Source organism: Strix uralensis, chromosome 6, assembly GCF_047716275.1.
Source record: "Strix uralensis isolate ZFMK-TIS-50842 chromosome 6, bStrUra1, whole genome shotgun sequence".
NCBI classification, from domain to species: Eukaryota; Metazoa; Chordata; class Aves; order Strigiformes; family Strigidae; genus Strix; species Strix uralensis.
In genome coordinates this window covers 16,375,292-16,392,890 of record NC_133977.1, presented here as the reverse complement: position 1 = coordinate 16,392,890, position 17,599 = coordinate 16,375,292, and the positions used below count along the sequence as shown (strand labels likewise).

General features: G+C 38.5%; 1 protein-coding gene across 5 annotated transcripts in view; it reads left to right on the top strand.

Annotated features, from left to right (window-relative positions):
• The first annotated feature begins 223 nt into the window (after window positions 1-223).
• Window positions 224-17,599, top strand: part of ADAM23 (ADAM metallopeptidase domain 23) — an 83,317-nt gene continuing 65,941 nt past the window's right edge. For 4 of the 5 annotated variants that reach the window (XM_074872964.1, XM_074872962.1, XM_074872961.1 and 1 more), the window contains exons 1-3: window positions 224-454; window positions 1,562-1,788; window positions 10,745-10,821. In XM_074872964.1, coding sequence (XP_074729065.1) covers window positions 286-454; window positions 1,562-1,788; window positions 10,745-10,821 — 473 coding nt within the window. In that variant the 5' untranslated portion in view covers window positions 224-285. The remainder of the gene's footprint in view (window positions 455-1,561; window positions 1,789-10,744; window positions 10,822-17,599) is intronic. The other variant, XM_074872968.1, reaches the window with a different exon arrangement.

Below are 17,599 nucleotides of genomic sequence, written 5' to 3'. Positions count from 1 at the left end.
GGGGGGGGGCGGTGTGGTGTGAAGGGGAAGGTGCGCGCGCGCCGCTTCCCGCCCGCCCTCGCGCGGAGGTAGCGGCCTCCCGTTAACGGCGGCGAGAGGAGCCAGACGGGCGGGTGCCGCCGCCGAGAGCCGCCTGCCTCCGCCCGGGCCCCCCCCCCCCCCGCCCTCCCCCGGCCCCGCGGGCACGGCCCCGCGGGCACAGCCCAGCGGCGCTGAGGGCGCCGCGCTGCCCCGCGGCCAGCCGCCCCCAGCCCCGCCCCGCCCTGCCCCGGGGCGCTATGAGCCATGAAGCCGCCCGGCAGCATCTCGCTGCGGCGGCCTCGCTGCGGCCGCCGCTTCCCCGCTGCCGCCTGCCGCCCCGCGCTCCTGACGCTCCTCGGCCGCCTCGTCTCGCTGCTCCTGCTCCTCCATAGCTCCTCCTGCCCCCGGGCCCGCGCGGCTGCAGCGGCCGCCGGTGGGTATGGCGGGTCGTGTGTGTGTTGGTGCGTGTGGGGCGTCTGCTGCTCCTCGGTCCCCGTCCTCCCCCGGCCCCCTGCCTCCGCCCGGGGTGATAAACCCCGGTAACATCCATTTCCCCAGAACGATTTCTTCCTCCACCTTTTCCAGCGTTGCGTACGCGTCTGTTTCGGCGTGTAGAAAAACGGGGCTCAGAAAATCTTTCCTTGGCTCGCTTGCTTACGAAAAAGAAATGTGAGGTTTCGCCCTCTGGTCTCCTGAAGCCAGTGCTGCAGTGCTTTAGATAGAGGATGGTGTGCGTAGAAATACGCTGGTGAGGTATGCGACGAAAAAAGGTTTAGGTGGTTTTTGTGTGTGTTAGGAGGCATGTGTACGGGGATCTGACTGGGAAGCTAATTTGTTTGCTTGGGGTTGGATTTTTGCGTGTGCTTTTTTTGTTTCCTTCTGATTGCATATAGGTGACATGTGGAATGCTGAATGTAGCCGGTTTGTGCATCATCTTATTGCTGTTACTGTTACATTGCTTGTCGATTGACTGTATCTTGAAATTTTAATAAGGAAGGGTACAGGATTTCATCTGAAAAGCCACCACTGAAGAAAAGGGCTCTTGTCAAAAGTTGGGAGAGGTAGAAAACTTCCTCTGAATTCAATTTGTCTTAACATCGAGAGTATTCTTAGCTTTTGAATTCAGTTTGTCTTAAGAACATCGAGATATTCTTAGCCTTTTGTAGATATATATTTGGGGTCTTTTTTTGTGTGTGTGTACATCTTTGAGAGAGAAGAGAACTTGACTATCAGGGAGGGTGTAACTACATATCCATTAAGCTGGGTTTTTTTTCCTCTTGGAGGTTGAGAGGCATTAAAATATTTATAATCCATGACTGCATATGAAAATGTATATGCATTTAAATAAATAATGTTATTTCTGAAACCATTTTACGTGTGAAAAAATGAATCAGATCTAGCTCAATGAGTAAGCTATCTTTTTGTTTACTTGGGTGATGCATGAAATGTTAGAATACTGCAAGTTAAATATGTAGCTTTTTTAATGGAAATAAACACATTCTGCCATCTAATTCATGGCTGGCATGTCTTTCTTCCTCAGACCTGCATTGGAATGAAACGGCAGGCGGTATAGAGGGAGTACTGGCAGATGAAGAGAATACATTTCAACAGAATAAAAGCAGTAACAGTAAAAATAACGGCTACAGCAATGCAGTCCAGAAAGAAATCACACTGCCTTCAAGACTAATCTATTACATCAACAGAGACTCTGAAACGCCTTACCATATCCTGGATACAAGGGCAAGGCACCAGCAGAAACATGACCAGGTAGGGTAAAAAGAGGCTCATCTGCAGGATTTTCAAAATGGTAATATGTGATGTGGAACTGTATTTGAATGTTTTGTTCTGTATATCTTTGAGACTTAATGGTGGTCCTTACCACCATTTTTAGCAATTAAAGGAGGACATGTAATTAAACAGGAATGTAATTTCCCTTGTGTTAATTTAAAAATAATTATTTTGAATTTCAGAATGGTTCAGAAGCTGATAAACCAAAAGGGAATTATGCAAAGTTGACTTGTCTGATAAGTGTAGATTTCAGTGTCTTGACTTATACCATCATCAACAAAATGCTTTTTCTGAAATAGCTCTACACTGCAGAAATGTCTGCATAGGGAGTTTCTTTAGAATCCTGACCTTACTTGGCTTTGAGTGTATCACGCACTACCAAATAAGTGCAGTATTGGTTTCCTGCCAGTGTATGACCAGTGAAGACCGCTGTAAAGTGTTACCAGTTTTTGTCAAATAATACCTGCATTTTTCGTTTTTAATGACAAGATTTCATTCTGTACAGAGGCAAATAGTACATTTTTTTTATGAAATTGCATGGGACTGAACAAACTTTGGTTTTGTGAAATAACTTGGTAAAGAAGTAAACCTATTCTAAACTATATCACTCACTAGACACCCTTTAAAATTATTCCATTCTACTTCTACAGATTTTGATTTAAAGCATTAATTTATTCCCACAGGTTAAAAAGCTAAAGTGAAGGTAAGGATGGTTTGTATAGGAAGAGATTGCCATGGTAGGGAAGAGACACAGCAAAGCAGATCAGTGTGTACGATATTACAGAAGGAGTTGGCTATAATGGAGTTCCTGTTGAATTGCATTTCTTTTGAAATTTTGGGAAGTGAATTTATTATGCATTATACATGCTTTTGTTGATATTATGTGCCATTTCAGATGTGGAATTAATATGGAGGCACTGTGTAATCTTTGAAAAAAAGGTGAGATAGTTGTATAGTTTTGCTGTTTTAGTGGGAAGAAAGGTTTCTTCCTTGCTTATCGAACTTGGATACCAGTATATGCTACTGGATGCATCTAAATACACCTATGTGTTATGGATGGCACAGAAAAACTGGTTGTTGGAAACTGGAGCTGCTTAAGAGAAATCTACATTCAGAACTAATGCCCCTTTAAAGTGAGACCACTCTCTGCTCACCTCCTTGAAGAGGGATGTGGAAAGAAAGGGGTTTGCAAATGCTTGCAGACTTGCCTTTGGGAATGGTGCTTCCTCCATGTATCTACGTGAGTTTTTTTCTTGGGAATCCACAGAGGAGAATGTCTGCCAATCTCTTTACTTACACAGCATTGCCCACAAGAGCATTGCTGCTGTTGCCTACCCTTCCTATGCCCTACCTTTCATCTACCTGTTGGCATAAAGCTCTGCAGAGATCAGTGCTGACAGAATTGGTATTGATTTCCTTGGGTATGCTTGCTGCTGAGTATTGTGTAAAGTGGATCTCCTTTCTACTCACTGTATCCCTTTTAAGTGTAGGGAATGCTAACACTGCAGTTTTTCCCACAGAAGGGTTCTTTAAGCTTGGGGCTTCATGGAGGGTGATATTATGTTGACTTCATTATTCTGGCATGAAACTTCTATTGCTTTGATCCATTTAATTGAAGGAAGGGGTGGATTACGTTCCTTGTCTGCATTAATTTTTGCATGTCTTGCTTCCAGAGCACCATAAAGGGCTCCCCCCAACTTGCATCTTGTGTCTTTCCTTGCATGAAGTAATTTCTTTGCCCTTCCATCTGTTTTACCAATAATATAATAACAAATATTTTTGTTATTTTGTTCTGTTTAACATTCACTATAATTGTCTCTGTAGAGCAATAATTGGGGGGGGGGGGGGGGGGGAGTCTGCCTGGGATGTAAAAGGAAAAGAATCCATGAAGAAAATGGAATGCAATTGGATTGTGAAAGATACATGAGGCTTTTGATTTTTTTGCGGGGTGGAGGGGGGTGTGGTGGGGCGGTGGTGGAATTTTTTAGTACTTGCTTTTATCCTTTCCAATAATTAAAATAAATGCTATATTGTAATAAATCCCACTTGTGAGATTTTGCTGTCTCCCACATTGGTAATAAAAAGAAATAACCAAAATACCTTTATAGTTAGGTAAAGAAAGAAATACATGCTTAGGATTGATTTTTAGCATGTGAAAAAAGTAAAAACAAATATGATGACCTTATGTACATACACAGTGGACAGCTGAGGAAGAAAAATACTTTTTTTTTTTTTCTTTTTTACTGTTCTTGGAACCATACATCCTTTAACCTGTATTTTATTGTCAGCCTTAATATAGCATTTATAGACATACGATGTGGAATATACTGCCTAACTATGGATATTTTTCAGTAGACCCCTTTCTGTGGAACTTCATTATAGTGGTCAGAAGAATATTAACCATATGGATAGTTTGTGGGACTAGGCCTGAATACCTCAGAAATGATGAGTCACTGTAAGGAGAGGGGAAGAGTAGAGGAAATTGTGTGCACGTGAGAAGAAAGAGGTAAAGCTAGAGAAATATAATTGCGTAAAATGATTAAAATATTTTTTAAAGTATCTTCCTAAAAGTAAGGGTCTGCAGCCTTCTTCCTGAAATGTATGTAGAAGTGAGGAGCTGGAGGAGAAAACAGTGTACCAGAGAATCAAAAATTTAAATAATAAATTGCTTTCTTGGCACTGATCCTCTGTATCGCCTTTTGAATCTGGTGAAACACCATCATAATGAGAGGGTGTATGTAATCTAATCTGTTGGTAGAACCTTTCTCATTCATTCTTCTAAGAAGTTTTTTCTTAATGTTGAAAAAAAGGTATGTTCACCATAGTTTTGACCAAGTGGTGTATTTCCAAGGTAGACAGAGTTCTAGTGTGTAATCTATTTTCTCTTTGTGCTCCAAAAAACCCATATTTTTAAATACTTGGTGCTTGAAGCCTCTAAAGTCTGTATACCTGTTTCCTCATAGTCAAGTCTAGCTGGTATTGAGTTCTGAAGTTATTTTTAGTGTGAAATACTCAAAAATGAGCATCTGTTTAGAAAAGCACTGAAGCAGCTCACAAGAATCCTTAAACTTACTGAAGGGGTCTGAGTCATCTGTGTTCTGCTACTCTGTCTTTCTAAACTTCTGCAGATGGAGGTGGTGTTTTGAATGAACTGGTAACCTCTTTATTGAACCAGATGAAGGTTTTGATTCATTTTTGCAGACTGCATATACAAGGATGTTAGGAGCTAGTGGGAAGACTGCTTGGGACACAACTTGTCACAAAAGGTTAGGAGCAAGTCCTTGTGGTGGCCAGCAGAGGGAAAAATCTTTCAACACGAGATGTGATCTCAAGATAATAGTGTTGCCAGAGAAACACAGCTCAGAGCAACCTTAACAAATTTTGGGTGGAAAATAGCTTGAACTAGGTGCATATGAAGGAAGACTGCTTTCTAAGTGTTTTTAGATCACTGAATTGAGCTCTCAGAAATTGTAAAGAAGCAGTGTCTTCATGCATAATTCTAAGCTGTTAGTGTAATTTTGGGGAGGAGGGAGCTATTAAGAAAACTTTTACAGACGCTAATGACTGTAAAAAACAAAGTGTGATAAGTCGTCTGACTGTGAAGACAGTTCCATTCCCCCACCTCCCAACTGTATTCATTTTGGGCTATTTTTCTTGGCATAAAAACTCCAGGTGCTTCTGTTCAGCTCAGCTGTTTGTTGTTTAAATAAAGAAAATATTCCTGCCAAGCAGAATGTTATGTTTTCTGCTATGTTGCCCTGCTTTAAAGGTTGAGATACAGTGCTGTCTTAGTCCTTTATGCAACTTTGGTTTGTAGCATATGAAAGTTGAGAGGTGAAACATCCTGAAGATGACAGGAAAATAACTATCTCAGCTAGTGCAAAGGAGGTGGTACTGAAGAAAAAAACAGGCCTGTTCTGTAAAAGTTGAAACATCATGGTTAATCTCTCAAGCGGTGGCATCATGTGAATTCTTACTAAAAATCCAGATAAAAATCCTATGCATTAATTATTGTCTTCCCTTCCCTATATTAGGCCAGGTCTTAACTCTGAATCCCCATGTAAGCAAAACTGATCAAAATAATGAATGAACTTCATGTGGTTTATGTGTATGAGTTTAAGACTGTGGAGAAGCTGGCTTTGCAAGGGTTTTTTTTCAGAACTTTCTGTGGTGCAGCTTCAATTTACACTACTTGAAATGGATGATTTTGTGTAGTCTTTTTTTTCTATTTGAAATTGAATTTATATTAATGCAAAAGTCTTATTTGGACTCTGTGTCTCCAGTGGATACTGACAGGAGGATTGAAATTGGTCTTCCTACCTCCTTTGGTTTCTGGGAGTAGAAGGCCATTTTCCGTATGCCAGTTTCTCCTCAAGTAGATCTACATCTTGGTTCCCTAGCTGAAATGTGGGTCCTCTCATGAGTTTCAAGTGATAACCTACAAAAGGTTTTAGTTCCTAAGTGTTAGGTAGTACAAAGCTTGTACTTGTTAGGCCTTGTTCCGGCAGAAAAAGAAGTTTATAGGTTTTCTAGCATTTGTGGGAAGCTGGGTACTGCAGGAAAGTGGTCCAAGATATGGATGCACTACTTCGTAGAGTCTTGTGAATAAAACCCTGAGAGGGATAGGATTTTAGAGGCCAGTGTCACTTACAGATGGTTATCGAAGTATTGTCGTGCTGTGAGAGAAGGGTGGGTTCTGGCCCTTGGGGTTAAAAAAGCAACAGTAGGATTGCTTTCAGAGGTAAGGCTCACATGCTGACAACCATTCTTTCAAAGAACAGTCTTCAAGGCTTGAGGTTCAAGTGCGTCAAACCAACCTCTCTATTGTTAGTCACTAAAGACCAGAAACGAGTCATCAACAGGAACTTTTCTGAAATCGTGTATGTTTTAAGCATGAGTTTTTACATGCTGCTGTGACCAAATCCATCTAAATCTGACTTAAGTTTCTAATTACAAAATGGGAGTGATGAAACTCCTTGCTCAGCTACTGAAATGAGAAAGGCAGCTTTTGGCTATTAATTTAGTCAGCAGAGCTACATGCAAAAATAGATTTCTAAAAGCAATGAGTTTGTAATTTGGAGATCATATCTGTATGTATCATTGAACGGGCTTGGTTGGACAAAACAGAGTAGACGTCCGCCTAGCTGTCCCTGAGAGCGATCAGTAGCGGATGCCTATGAAGGGATATAGGAACACAGAACAGTCACAGAGTGAGATTTCCTGGACTGATCTCCCAGACTCCAGCAATTTGTGGCTCAGGATTTTCTGGGAATCAGAATTTGTCTTTTGAATTCAGTAGCCCTTGATGGGAGTTCTTGATCTTGAGGCTATCCAGGGTTGTTTGGTTTTTTATACAGGTACATTTTTGGTACATTTTTAGTACATTTATGTTGAAACAAAGAAATTAACTCAACAGTCAGAATCCAATATAACTGTTAAGCAGGTATTCTTTATTAGCAGCGCTGGGGTCGCCCTGGGGATTCTCCACCATAAGGGCTCCCAAGAATTAGCAAGGGACATCAGTTTACATACACACAAATTATACATATTAATTAGATTTCCTAAGGAAAGGGGTGTCTTATGATAATGAGTTCCCAGAATTCATTTACATAGTCTGGGCATGTGTAGTGAAAATAGGGTGAGGGTCTTTGGTGGTCGAGGGAGGAAGTAAGTAGTCTTCTTCACAGTGTTCGCTAGTTGACCCTCTTTCCAGAACATGCGCTGTGAAGTAAAGTCCAGGTGTCTCCCTCCTAAATCAGCAGAATCAGTTTCCCTATAATAGGGTCTCTGAGCCCCCCTTATCTCATTCTAGGAGTTGCCCAAGTGTCCACTGAAGGCCTTGAGTCTGTTATCTGTGATTTACGTATGGAGCCTAACGAGCATTTTAATACCTAAACAGACAAAAGAGACCTAAGGAAACAGTTGAGAAGTCAGGAGTCCTTGAGAAACAAATGAAGCAAAACCCAAGCAAAGCTTTCATACATCGCGTCACAGTTTAGTCTTAATAATTGTCAGAAAATCATTTGTTTGAGCCCTTTCATTCTCTTTCAATGTGTTGTGCTGAAGTTTCAGGATTTTGGCATGTTTCAGTACGCCATGATTGCTTTAAAGTGTGTTTTATTATTTGAGGTGGTATGTCATCCATCAAACTTAAGCATTTTCTTAATCAGTTAAGTAGCTTGAATCTTCTTGAAAGAAAAGATATTCTAGAGTTTGGCTTATTTAGTTGGTTTGGAATTTGCAGTCAGAACAACAGTAGTGACAAAAACAAACAATCTAAAGTGGGAAACAAAATACTTGGGTATCTCTTTAGCAGATTATTATTTAGCCTTCATGCTGCTTTCTAAAAAGTGTTTCAAAGAATACACATTTTAAGCAATGCGTAGTCTTTTAGGAGAAGTGGAAGAAATGCTGCATTTGTATCAAACTGAAAGGAAAGAATGTTATTTTTATTTCTAAACTTACCATGGAAAAAGTATATAGTCCCTTTTGATGTTACTTTTTTGCTCAACTTGGGTAAGTATAGCATTTGGGATCACTGGTAGTATTGTTTCTAAAATGACTTGTAATCATCGTTAATGATATATTACACTGAGTAAATCCTGATTGGGCAGTCACTTTTTGCCATGTTACTTGTCGGGAATGTTACGTCATAGATCTGTAAATGATAATCTTAAAGAAAAGACTCAGTCTTCATCGTTTGTATGTAAAAATGCAATATACTCAAAATTACCATGTTTATCTTCAAGCAGGAGATATTTTGAAAATATATATATATTTATATATATATATAAAGCATAATAAAAACTAGGTACTTTAAGAAATTCTGTAGTTTTCATTTCTTATGTTTCAGAATGATCTTAATGGAATAGTACATGTTTTTTTAAACTTTCCAGATAGTTAACATTCAAGTCTTGTTTGTGGCATATATATGAAGACACATAATTTTAGGTAAATGTTACATGTAAAGGAGACTCGAAACAGTAGCTCCTGTAACTCTTAAGTGGAATCTTTATGGGATAAAACCAATTGTAACCCTTTTCCTTTAATAAATTTTCATGCTTTTTAAAATTTTTATATTAGTACATGTGCATGTTGAAAACATAATGAGGTTTTTGTCACAAACAGGTGCTTGAAAAGCTCCTTGTGACACTTGTTCTTTGGTTTCAATGTGCAGAAAAGTGGAGCAGGGTCTGAAAAGCCTCTCCTGCTAGGCATGCATGCTACTAGGAGATTCTCTCCATTGAGTCAACTGTTTGTTTTTATACTTAGACTATTTCACTCTGGTTTACAGAGCAGCTGTAAACTCAGTTTGTCAGGCCAGTGTTATCTCAGTGAATTGGTGAACTGGTGATACAACTGTTACTATTCATTTACCAAAAGATGTTACAGAGAGAAAGCTTGATACTGGTTTGCTTCCATATTATTTTAGCTATCACCTGGGAATATTATTTTTAAAATTCTTATTTAAAGTTATTGTAGTTTTTTAATAAACAAAAACCAGGCTTTCGGTAAGAGATTGTTTAAAGATATTTAAAATATTTTGTAACTACGCACTTCTTTTAAAGAAGCTTGACAACAAAGCTCTGCGAACCTGTTGAAAGGGAAATGATATTTCTGGGGGCAAAGAATAATAAACTAACATAGGAAACATCACAGCTGATTTTAGTCACTATGGCAACTTTTAGAAATAGTTTTTAAAAATTATATTGAGGGCTTTTATGAAAGATGATGCATACCTCTGAGAAATAAGATGAAAATCAGTGCTGCTCTGTGTAGTGCAAGAATGGAAGAGGAACAGAAAGAATTTATCCTGTGTGGAAAAATTTCCAAAGGAGAACAAAATTGTAGGCCTTGTAGGCCGTAAAAGCTAACTTTTATATTATTTAAGTTATGCCGTAAACTAGCTAGAACTTTATGTAGTTTTTGTGATGTACCTGAAGATTCATTGTGATGTTTAATAAAAAATAGTATTTTTTTTTTGTTTTTCGATTAAAGGACTTAGTTGTAATATTCCAACATTATGTAATTATTAATGTGGTATCAAATTAGTGTATAAGTAAGCATAATTTGATTAGGACATTATTAGGGAAGAGGTTTTCTGAAATTCAGATCTAATTTCTTCTACCCTGCTGGACCAGTGTCTTCACAAAAAGAAATTCTTGGACTAATCTTATCTTCCCCTTATTTTTCTAGAAAAGAGATGATCATGTTTTAAATGTCTTTGGCTTCAGTTACAACAGTATAGAAAAGAATAAATAATACATTTATATATCTGACAAAAATGGAATATCCTGAAAGTTAAAGTTCACTCCCTATGCAAGACAAGCTAATGTTCTTTTGGTGGTTGTATGTTGAGCAGCATCAGTCTTCTGTACACTGGTTTGGCTACAATGCCAAGTACAAAGCCTTTAATTGTGAAGGGATTACTTTGAAGGAGTCTTTCATAACATGTAATACAAGCCTTGCCGTGATTTCTTATTTGAAGGCCTGTATTACAAATGCTTTAATTATTTCAGGCCTTTAAAGTGAATGAATGCAGTAACATAATTGAAAGAACAGTATACTGCATTACTGATGCTTTTGTTAGAGAGCCATCTGGTTATGGCAAAATACAGACATTTATGTGAATCTTTTTTTTTTTCCCTCCTCCTTGTTTTTGTGAGGAATGAGTGTGTATTCGAAAGTGTGCTTTTCAGGTACCGTTTGCTTCCTTGTCTTTACCCTCTAAAAAGGCAAATCTTTTGAATCAGAATTTGGTACAAGGGCAGAACTTTTCATATGTGTATGGGATTCATGAAAATAAGCATGTTTTCCGTAACTTTGTTTTTCACAGGTGTTTTCACATTTGTTGCATAGAAAACTTAATGATTCTTTTGACAACTTTAAATGTTCTGCAGAACTGTATAGTACTCCTGTGTGTTCATATTTACAGGCTGTACATCTGGCCCAGGCAAGCTTCCAGATTGAGGCCTTTGGTTCCAAATTCATCCTTGACCTCACATTGAATAAGTAAGTGCACAATTTGAGGTTTCTTTCTTTCCTGCTGTTATTGTCTTTAACTTATGGTACAGGGTCAGGGCACATGAAATCCCAAGATCTGCAGAAAAATATGCTGTTATCCAAGTTTAATAATACAAAATAACATTCAGCCTTTTTTAAGCAAGGTGTTACCCTTGCTGACACCCATAACATACATACCTTTAAAATTTTGTCATTCATGATAAAATAGATGATGATAAATAGAGAGATTTCAGTACCAGTAGTGCTTGAAAGGTGTGGATTTTCTTGTGCATTTTTTTACTTATTGATGAACTGTCACGCGGATGTTAGTTGCTCAAGTTGGTGTGTAGGAATATTGTAAATACTTGTATGAATGCCTCATCTTTAATGATCTGGAAAACATGCTATTGTCACTATAATCATGAAGTTTCTAATGAGGTGGGAATCCTAACAGTTTGGCTGTACTGAAAGGTGCAGCTAGAGTCCATCTACCAGAAAGACAATTTTACACAATCATCAGGTCTTAGAAGATCTGACTTGTAATACAGGTCAATGACAGTTTAGTTGTTTGCATCTATTTATAACCTCAGCTGAAGGTATGGAGTTATGTATTCTTTCTAAAAATTGTAATGAAGGATTTTCTGCCACTGAAGGTTTACACTGAGAAAGTTTAAGAATAAGGTAGAAGTATAAAATCAGTACTAAATACTGGACAGGTAAAATATCTACAATATCGCTTAAAAGTGCATTTGCCCCTTCTGCTGCCCTTGAGCCTTTCAGCACACTTAAAGGAGAAACAAATTTACAGAAACAATTGCATACTGGTTTAAAAAAAACGCGTTCCTCTGGTCTTGAGTTCTGTATGAAGTCTTATTTTGGTCTTAACTGTCATGTAATAAAAATTTCATTAGGGAGAAAAATACAAGCTTATTAAATCTAATAGCTTTTTAAAACAGAAAGCTATGGCTTTATAAAATTTGCTGAACTGTTATATTCCCATATTTTGCTGCTTGGCTACTAGTTATCAGATGATTTGCTGCAAAGGTGAACTGGAAAATCTTCCTTCATCCATGCATGATTTTGAAGTTAGATTGCTCTTGCAGTTCCATCTTTTAAAGTGTGACACAAAGTCTTGAGTGGCTGGTAAAAGATGAGTTAGTATGAAGGCAGGGGATGGCACACAAAATGGAAGGAGAAAGAAGCCTTGAAGATAACTGGGTGTTCTCTAGCTTCTGGAAGAGCTGTACTGTAGTGCAAGACTATGGTGTTTTATGAGGGTCAGGGTTGGACCCATGTAAAGTAATTCCAGTGGTATAATCATGCCACATTTGTGAAGGGAACCTATATCTAGTGGCCTCTAAGCTACAGGGAATTTCTCCTCTTGGTCTGCTGCCACTGTTCCTGGTTGTGTGTCCAGCCAGTAGCAAGACTGATAGCAACACATTCCCAAGATGGGACTATACATGGGATATGGCTGGTCACACAGACCATCACAGAAGAAACATTGCCTTTACTGGCATCACATATAAATGCAAACAGTACTCAGGTGAACAAGAATACAAACAGCCTGATAAAGTTCTTCTCCAGCTGATGGGAATTGGAAGTTTGCTGTGAAATACCTGCTCCAGCCCTGTCCTGATTCACAACATGCCCACATTCACAGACTAAAATATTAACACAGACTTCAGGTTCATCAAACGTGCATGTCTAGGCCTGAGGTCTCTCACCTGGTCACCGGCTTAGACCTTAGGTCTTTCCAGATACAGGTCTCCTCATAGTTGTTGACTGACTCTGAAGTTTTCTTTACCTTTGACACTGCTTGCACATCACACCTATGCAGAATAGAGAGCAAAGTCACATAGAAGATATTACAAGCAGGACTCAGTAGAAACATTGGGCATACTGCAGTGATCAGGTGCAGGGCTGGACCAAACAAACCTACTGACTTGCATCTTACACCAATGACTCTTTTTTTTTTTTTTTTTTTTTTTTTTTAAGCAACTTCGTCTCCATTTTCCCACACGTGCCATTCCGATTCACCTTCCCTACCTTTGGCACTTTCCTGGATGTCCCATAAAAATGTTTGCACGTTTTCACAAGCAGACATCCTGTAATTAGTTTGTTCTTTCCCAGGAGACCCATGATGACATTGTTTACCACTTCTTGTCCATTCTAAAGTTCTGGTTGAACCTCTTCAAGTCTGTGCCAGAGTGGCTCCTTCCATGGCCCATCAGTCAGTGACCTTACAGAGATAATAACAAAGACCAGAACTCATTTCTTGTTCATTAGGGTTTGTGTGTCTGGCTGTTGGTTGCTTTTCCTGTCCTAATCTCTTATGCTGAATGGCTGTTAACCAAATACCCTCACGAACCCGATAGCCTTACATTCCCCATAAAGACAGTTTAATAGGTAAAGCAAAAGCCGCACATGCAAGCAAAGCAAATCAGGGAATTCATTCACCGTTTCCCATTGGCAGGCATGTGTTCAGTCATCTCCAGGAAAGCAGGATTCCAGTTACTTGGGAAGACAAATGCTACTGCTCTGAACCTGCCTCCCTTCCTCCTCCTTCCCCCAGCTGTATATGCTGAGCATGACGCCATACAGTCTGGGATAACCCTTGGGTCAGTTGGGGTTGACTGTGTCCCCTCCCAACTTCTTGTGCACCCCCAGCCTGCTCGCTGGTGGGGTGGGGTGAGAGGCAGAAGAGGCCTTGACCCTGTGTAAGCACTGCTCAGCAGTAACTAAAACATCTCTGTGTTATCAACACTGTTTTCAGCACAAATCCAAAACACAGCCCCATACTAGTTACTATGAAGAAAATTAACTCTATCCCAGCCAAAACCAGCACACCTTGCATTCTTACCCATTGTCCAGCCCTGCTGTTTGTCCTTGCTTGTTTATAACAATAAATGGTCCATAAAGAAAGTAAAAGTACTTACTTTTTCCAACTGTGGTTGTTTTATCAGTTATCAAGAAATATAGTGTCTTTCACTTCAACAGAGAGAGGGAGATCACTTGCTGCACACCTTGTGTGAAGTTCTGCTCTTGGGCAGAATTTTCTTACTGGCTCTGTGTAAGGTGAAGGGTGTTCAGGTGCCTTACTGGTATCCCTACCATTTGCCTATTTATACATGAGGTCTTTTTCTAGCTTCCTAAGTGTTTTTTGACTCATAAACATTTGACTCTACTTTCTGGAGCAGAACCAGATAGAATTACTTCAAAAACCTGTCCTACTTTTTGACCTGACATAAGACTGTAAAACCAGAAGTCATAAAACTTGTAACATCATAAATTGTCAATACCCATAGACAATGATTTGAATAAGACCCATTCTTGGATCTCAGTTACACTTATGTGTTCAGCAAAATGCTACCTTTTGCTACTATGTTGGATTAGAATGAATTTTAGTTGTCATACTGGTATTACTAATGTCTAGTCAAATCCAGTGTGCAGAGACAATTCAAATGTAAGATTTGTATGGAGTTTGAATGGGTAATCAAATTTTCAGTTGCACAAGGCCTACAGGTGTTAAAACAGATGACACATAATTTGTTATCCTACAAGTCATTGCTGGCAGCTTTTTCTGACAAGACAACTCAGGAAAAAGGATTAGTTTTGAACTCTCTAACAAGGTGGCTACTCTGAAGTTTCAGATATCTTGCTCCTCAGTACACTTAAATGACCAATTTCAGGCTGTCAATGTGATGTCATTTATGACAATGCATAATAATTGCAGATACGTGGTTTATGGAAATAATTTGATGCAAAAAGTAATACTTTTTCTAATCTGTAATGGATTGAATAATGTTTTTAGTTAATGCTCTTAGTACAAAAAAGAAAGATTATAGGGTACTAGTGGGGTATCGATTAATGCCATTTGAAAAGTTAAACTTTTTGTATTCAGCTATGATTGTCTGTCCAAACTCGATAAATTACCTATGCAACATGTGGCATTGTCTTAAAACCCAATTTATATAAAAGGCCTTTAAAAGTGTTCATTAATTTCAGTAAATGCGTATTTCTGTACTCAAACAATACTATAAATTCAGTTATTGTAACAATGTATTTGAGTAATCTATGATCCTACTATATCTGAACAATTTTTTATTTTTTAATTTTTGTATTATATATATAAACAAATGTCTCTGAGATGCTAACAAATTACTTTTTAATGATCTCTTTCACCAACATAAGGCTTTTAAGTTGCTGTTCTGTTGAAGGACAAGTGTTTCTGCAGGTAACTCTTATATCCTGTTTAAAGCTGGCTGTCTTTATGTTCTGGTGTAGTACTAGAACACATTACAGAGCAGTACTACCAAAAGCAGTGAATTTAAAATGTCTACTTGCTGGTTTTTTTGTGATGAGGGAAGTTGACTGTATTGTCTGGCAGTTGCACCAGTCTCTGAGTAAAGGAGTCTCCTCCAGCACTGGGGTGCTGGGGCCGTGCTAGAGCCTTGCCCCACTTGGACTGTGGTGGCTGAGGCACATACAAGGAATGGGGAATTAGGTACTTCAGCTGGACAGAAACAGAAGGTAAAAACCAAAGACAAAAACCTCTCTCCCTTCCTACTGAAAACCTCACTCAAAATTTAGGATTTTTGGGGAAGGGAAAAAAAAATTACCTAAAATGGCTTGTGTTTTTCAGCTTTTCTTTCTTTTCCCTGTAGAAATCCACCCTTCTTTTCAATGAAGAGATCATATGAAAAAAATCTGGTATCTTTGGCATAAACTGAACCCACCTCCCTGTTTGAGTGTAACATGACTTAAATATTTGACATATTAAAATATTACAACTCTGTTATGTGAAGTGCAACATTACAGCCAACATATTACAGCCAATTTTATCCATCAGTTTCAAGCTTATAATTGTTGTGCAGTCTTTGTGGTGTATGTTTCTTTAGGGCTGAATTTAACCTGAGAGTAGTCCCAGAGGAGATTACATTGCTGTAACTGCATTATTTGAGAATCTCTTTGATTCTTGTTTTTTTCTCAAAAAAGTTCTTTTTTTAGTGGGAATGGGAAGACTAGTCACAGTTTTCCAGAAGGAAACTTGAAATATTTATAACATTTTCTTAAATAAAAGCTTAAACATTTAGAGTACTAAATGGGTCCTACAAGATACACAAGCTGTGTAAATTAAATGTGATAATATTACTGTGGCAAGTTTAACTCTAGTCTGCTTTTTAAAATTTGTTACAGATGAGATGCAAAGAACTCAGTGTTAGGATTTTTCAACAATGTGTGGTACTCCTGTAAGTGCAGTCTTGAGTGTCTCAGCTGTAGATGACAGAGCTTTACTGCCTCATTTGCCACTCCCAGAACTGGAGGCAACGTATTAAAAGTTATAATTTGCCTCAGTGGGCATTTTGTATGCAAAAAGACTTAGACACAGATACTAAAACCTCTCTATATTTCTCAAGACATACTAATGTGTGAAAAAAGCTTTCTTTTGTCATTTTAAACATTATAAAAACCTGATGGTGTGAAGCAGCTTCCTTCTCAATTACTGTGTTCAGCTCTAAATTAGAAGTATTAATTATAAGCAGTATTTCAGTTATTCTGTCTTCTCTTAGTGTTTTGTTTCTGTAATTTTAAGTGTTTAGTACAATTCTCTTCAGGTATTACTTTCCATCCTGTCGCTAAGCTTATAATAAAAAGGTATATTTTATAATACTATATATATATGCATGTGCATTTGTTCACCAATGCATTGTCTAGTGTTTTACTCATTTACTCTTCCAGGAGTGTACAGTAGGAGGCAGCGCCAATCCTGCCATTGACCAAGGGCTTTCAATCTTAGCTCAGTGTCTCAAATATTTCTCAGTAGTATTTCTAGCTCCTTGTCATCTGCTTCTTTCATTCCTCCTAGAACTTTCCAGATCAGTCCTTTTAATATTTTTTCTTCTTTTTGATCTTATTTTCTTCATCTTATCTCCTTCTCTTTAGCAAATATTTATAAAATAAAGTGTGTATGTGTGTCTGTTTCTGTGTATGTTTTATAGGGGAGAACTTACAACTGTAGCTGTAGAAATTAATGTTGCAGTCTCTGACTTTCAAGCACTCGAGTTTTGGATTCCCCTGTAGTAATTAAATAATGTCCCTATTCCTGCTGTGCAATGCATGAGTAGAGTTGGGCCTCATAAAATGGCTATCAATAAAATAATTGACAGCAGAGCTTATTTCGACAAAACTGTAAAAAACTCAGCATAGGCTAATTTGTTTGAAATTCCACTTTTTTTGGTGGTGATGTAAGAGCTATTGGGCAGTATGTTCTTGCATGAGATTTGGGAGCCTCTGGGAAGAGGCATCTTAAAGAATTGTAAAAAAAAAAAAAAAAAAAGACACCCCCAAACCAACCAAACAAAAACCATGAACCCAAAAACCTAAGAGAACATGCTGTTTGTCTTTTAAAATGCAGACATTGATGTTGTGTATGTTAGCCCTCTTGTCAAACCACTTGCTTCTGGAATGAAAAGACTTTATTCTGTGCACTCCTGATTCTGGATTAATTAAGCGTGGATCTCACTTCTGAACAGGGTTTTGAATGTCAACTGAGTTGTGACTGCAGCCATTGGTTTGGTGGATTGTTAGGGTCTACAAGCTCAGGGCAAGGCAAATACACATCTGGGGCAATATGACAATGCTATAAAATTCTGTGTGGCAGGATGAGGATGTTTATTGCCTCCTCCCGTGTAACAACTACAGATATCAAATAAAGGAGGAGGTTTGAAAGAAGGTGCTTCTCACAACAAAAAATTAAAATTAAAATCTTGTCACAGTAAATTGT